Raw genomic sequence first — 4,586 nt, 5'->3', positions numbered from 1 at the left:
TCCGCCCGCCCCCCCCCCCCGCCCCCCCGCCGCTGCCTTCATCTCTCCATCTCTGCGCTGCTGCCGGCTGCGCCATCCAGCACCCAGACTCCAGCACCGGCCAAGGACCCCCACTCCGGCTGCAGGGACCCTGTCCCAGCGAGACCGCAGGCATGTCATCCGAAAAGTCAGGTAAAAACAATAACAAAACCTCCCACCCCCCTCCACTGTCTCCAGACTCTCCTTCCCCCTTGCCCCAACCCCCTCCCTTACCCCTCCTTAGCTGTAGTTCTATTTCATTTCCCTTCTCTCCAGCTCTCAACACTCCCCCAGTCCCCCTCCTCTTTCTGTCTCCCCCTTTCTCTTCCTTTCCTGTTTCCAGTCGCAGCCTCTGACCCTTGCCAACAACATGGGCAGGGGGGTAGGTTGAGAGGGTGAAGGAGGTACAGCCAGGTTCTGCAGGGATGGCATCGTTGGGAGTGACAGATGGACAATCACTGGCTGGCAGGGAGACATCCTGTGAAGAAATATGGAGACATGACCAGATGGGGGTTGTCAAGGGAGCAAAATCCAGAGGGCTTTTCTTAATCCTTCCTAAAAGAGGTCCTGAGATTCTCATAGAGGTTGGGGCACTCCTCCCCCCACTGAAGGAACAGCAGAGGGGAACACATGTCATCCCACATGTGTTTATACAACTGTTGAATTGAGCACATATTAACACAGGGTTGCATGTCTACACATACGCACACACAGAACTAGCTCGGATAGGCCAGCCCAAAGGCAGCTATAGCAAAGGAGAGGGGATTGGGTCTTGCAGGTGAGAGCTGGGTGCATGGTGATGAAAAAGACACAAAAGAAGCAGATGAGAGTTGTGACCTCAAAACTAGATTGGAAGGAAGAAGGAGCGGGGGCAGATGGCCTAGATACAGCCCCTCTCTTGCCCCTCAAATTAGAGATGGTTTCTCACCTGTCTCTCTCTCTGTGTATCTCCCATTATCTTTCTCCATCCCTGACCGGCTGTGTTTCCCCTTACCCCTCCTCAACTCATCACTGTGTCATCTTTCCCCTTATCCTCTCCTCCACTCACCTCCCCCAGGACTCCCAGACTCAGTCCCTCACACTTCTCCACCGCCCTACAATGCCCCTCAGCCTCCAGCCGAACCCCCAGCCCCACCGCCACAGGCAGCCCCTTCCTCGCACCATCACCACCACCACCACTACCATCAGTCTGGCACCGCCACCCTCCCGCGCTTAGGGGCAGGGGGCCTGGCCTCTTCAGCGGCCACCGCTCAGCGCGGTCCCTCCTCCTCCGCCACGCTGCCGAGACCCCCCCACCACGCCCCTCCCGGCCCTGCTGCCGGGGCACCCCCACCTGGCTGCGCTACCTTGCCCCGCATGCCACCCGACCCTTACCTGCAGGAGACTCGCTTCGAGGGCCCACTTCCCCCGCCGCCGCCCGCTGCCGCCGCCCCGCCCCCGCCGGCGCCAGCCCAGACTCCCCAGGCCCCTGGCTTCGTGGTGCCCACGCACGCGGGGACTGTGGGCACGCTGCCGCTGGGGGGCTACGTAGCACCCGGATACCCCCTGCAGCTGCAGCCCTGCACTGCTTACGTGCCGGTCTACCCGGTGGGCACGGTGAGTGCCGGGCAGACAGGGACATGGGAAAGAGGGGGGCGCGATACAGGACTTGAAATTGGGGATACGCAGGGGGCTGGTAGGATAGAGGAACAAGGGCAGGAAATAGGTAATGTTCCCGGCACAAGCCCTAGAAAGAAGGGAGCCTGAGACAGGAGGGACTAGGGAGAGACCCGGGAGTAGCAGTCTACTGGAGCCCAAAGTCAGGGCCTGGGAGGGGGATCGGAGCCTAGAGGTTCAGAGGAGGTCTGAAAGTAGGAAACCGCCTGGCGGGGGGGGGGGAAATGGAAGCTGGGAACCAAGAGGGATGTGGGAGAAGCGTGGGACTAATGGGTAGGGGACGCCTGGTAGGTGTCTGGAGGGAAGAAACAAGGTCTGATGTGAGGCCAGGACAGCCCCAGTGGGACCATAGCTTGCGGGAGAGAATGTAGAAAGCCCAAGAATATGGTGGTTAATGAAGCAAGGAAGGGAGGAGAGGGGCTTAGGTGGAATTTATGGGTGTCCTGGAAGGGTAGTGGGTGCTTTATGTTGAGAAGCCATAGGAAAAATTGTGCTTTTAAAGCCACTCTGCCAGCTGCCCAACGCTGGTAGGCTGGGAGAGGGTCGGAGTGATGCCCCTTACCCCCAACTTTCCTTCCACAGCCATATGCAGGCGGGACCCCGGGGGGGACAGGCGTGACCTCCACTCTCCCCCCGCCGCCCCAGGGCCCAGGGCTGGCCCTGCTGGAGCCGAGGCGCCCGCCACACGACTACATGCCCATCGCGGTGCTGACCACCATCTGTTGCTTCTGGCCTACTGGCATCATTGCCATCTTCAAGGCAGTGCAGGTAAGGGGCAGGGGCATACTCGGTTTGGGGACGGGGGCAGGGAGTTCTGGGCGTTCTGGGGCCATCTCAGAGAAAGGCTGAGACGTTCGAACGAGGCCGCAGCTCTTTGACCTCCTTCCCCCACCCCTCCGCCGTAGGTGCGCACGGCCTTGGCCCGCGGAGACATGGTGTCGGCCGAGATCGCTTCACGCGAGGCCCGGAACTTCTCCTTCATCTCCCTGGCCGTGGGCATCGCGGCCATGGTGCTTTGTACCATCCTCACCGTAGTCATCATCATCGCCGCGCAGCACCACGAGAACTACTGGGATCCCTAAAAACACCCCCGGTCCGGCCCCACTCTGCGCCCCTCGACCTCCCAGGCTCTTTCTGCAGTCATACCGCGGACCCAATGGGCGCCCTGCACACCCGCTTCTGGGGCCGTCAGACTTGGATACATCGTAAACTCCGCCTCCACGGAACGTCTCGCCTTGCGAGCAAGCTCCGAATCCAGTTCCTCAGGAACCCCTCCAAAACCCACAGTCCCAGGGACGCCGCTTTCCGGGATTCCGGCCAAACGCCGGACCCGCAGTCGCTCCAGGTCCCCTCACCCTCAAAGTGTAGCGCCCCCAGCCGAGCAACCTCGGTTTTGTCCCTAAAACCCAGCCTCCTCTATAAGCTCCGCCCCAACTCAGACAAAACCCCGCCTCCAGGTCGGCAGGCTCCGCCTTCTTTTCTTCTCCGCGGGGTGATTCAGTCCAGTGATTGGGCTTGTGGCTCCAGGCCTCGCTCACAGACGGACAGACTCCTCCCTTTCTTACGGCAAAAGGACCGAGCCCTGGGGTAGTAGCGCCCCCACACTCCGGTTTTTTCCAAGTACATTTTCGTCCCTCCACCCAGGTCTCTGCCTATTTTCTTGCTAATCCCAGAACCTTTCCTTTTTTTTTTTTTAAGGACATTTGGGAAGTTCCTGGTATAGGATCCTTCTCCCTGGGATAAGAAACCTGCCTGTAAACGCTCTGTAAATACTCCCTTCCACCCATCCCAGCCCCTGGGCAGCCGGGCAGAAGGGAATCCAGGCTATGGGACCTCCCAAGTCCCCGCTCCCTGCTCCCCTCGGCGGCCCCCGCCTTGTTCTGATCTGTGTGTGAGTGTGTGAACTTCTGAAAGACAATATTAAAGAGACTTAGTTGATTTATCGCCCGCAATTCCAAAGACTGCGGCCCCGCAAAGACCCTCCCCGCTTTTGGTTCCCCCTTTCACTTCCCTTCCTCTCCTCTTCCAGGGGAAAAAAAAAAAAAACCCCGACAGAGACTAACGTGAGGGAGACAGATTCCCAGATCGCCAGAGAGACATATGAATATGGGGGAAGGAGGGGAGCTCCCTTGGAACCCACCAGGGAAGACCTTAGGGTCCATTCTCAGTAAGGCTTTATTTTCTCAGTGAGGCTTTATTTTCTCAGTGAGGCTTTATTTCCCCAGTACCCCTTTTCCATTCCCTGCTATCCCCAGAACTCCAGGAAGGCAAGATGACAGAGAGGGCAGACCATGGTGAAGAAGATGGTCAAGGATAGAGTGATGGGGGTCAGGAAAAGATGCCAGCTGCCCATAGCTGTTCCTGACTGTGGGTTGGAGGGTGGCAGACAGCTTGGATTAGAGCCCCACATGCTGGACTGTAGGGGGTATAGGAAAGGCAAAGAGAGCAGATTGCTGTGGGAGCACAGGGAGGAGGTCAATGGCCTCTCAAGTCTCCCTGGGACTAGTTGCCTTCTCCTACCCTGAGATCAACCAAGAGGCCTCTTTTGTGAGGGGAGTGGTGATTAAAGTATGGCGCCAGCAGTGGGCTTGGGTCTTTGGTTGTACACCCACAGGACAGGGTCCTATCCTGAATTTATGCATGTATGCGACATGCAGACTCCATGCTGGATGCTGATTGAGATGTCCATCTAGACAGCAGGTGTGACCCCTGACCTCATGGAACTTACAATCTAGAAGGTTAGCTATGCACTGAGATAGGAGATGTGATACGAGATGTGGGAGGAGGGTGGGGTGAGGCATGAATATCATGGGTTCTCCCTTGGATGTTTTGGATTTAATGTGCCTACCTTACCAAACTTCTTGAAAAACAGAATTCGTGGCTGGGTGCAGTGGCTAACACCTGTAATCCCA

General features: G+C 58.0%; 1 protein-coding gene across 2 annotated transcripts; it reads left to right on the top strand.

Annotated features, from left to right (window-relative positions):
* Positions 1-40: 40 nt before the first annotated feature.
* PRRT1 (proline rich transmembrane protein 1) lies at positions 41-3,612 on the top strand. 2 transcript variants are annotated; one of them, XM_038005940.2, is made up of 4 exons: positions 41-171; positions 1,076-1,614; positions 2,257-2,442; positions 2,580-3,612. In XM_038005940.2, exons 1-4 carry the CDS (start codon positions 153-155, stop codon positions 2,754-2,756), a joined length of 921 nt encoding a protein of 306 aa, XP_037861868.1. In that variant the 5' UTR covers positions 41-152; the 3' UTR covers positions 2,757-3,612. The 2 variants fall into 2 exon arrangements, with proteins under 2 accessions (XP_037861868.1, XP_072861996.1); XM_073005895.1 differs by lacking the exon at positions 1,076-1,614 and having other exon boundaries at positions 51-171.
* Positions 3,613-4,586: the final 974 nt, after the last annotated feature.

Source organism: Chlorocebus sabaeus, chromosome 17 (genome assembly GCF_047675955.1).
Source record: "Chlorocebus sabaeus isolate Y175 chromosome 17, mChlSab1.0.hap1, whole genome shotgun sequence".
NCBI classification, from domain to species: Eukaryota; Metazoa; Chordata; class Mammalia; order Primates; family Cercopithecidae; genus Chlorocebus; species Chlorocebus sabaeus.
The sequence above is the reverse complement of the archived record's forward strand: the minus strand, read 5'-3'. Positions and strand labels throughout refer to the sequence as shown.

What these genes read in the sequence shown, in the direction of transcription:
- PRRT1 (XM_038005940.2), top strand. An exon ending in CGGTCTACCCGGTGGGCACG is followed by an intron (nt 1,615 to 2,256) that starts GTGAGTGCCGGG and finishes TTCCTTCCACAG; the next exon opens with CCATATGCAGGCGGGACCCC. An exon ending in CCATCTTCAAGGCAGTGCAG is followed by an intron (nt 2,443 to 2,579) that starts GTAAGGGGCAGG and finishes CCTCCGCCGTAG; the next exon opens with GTGCGCACGGCCTTGGCCCG.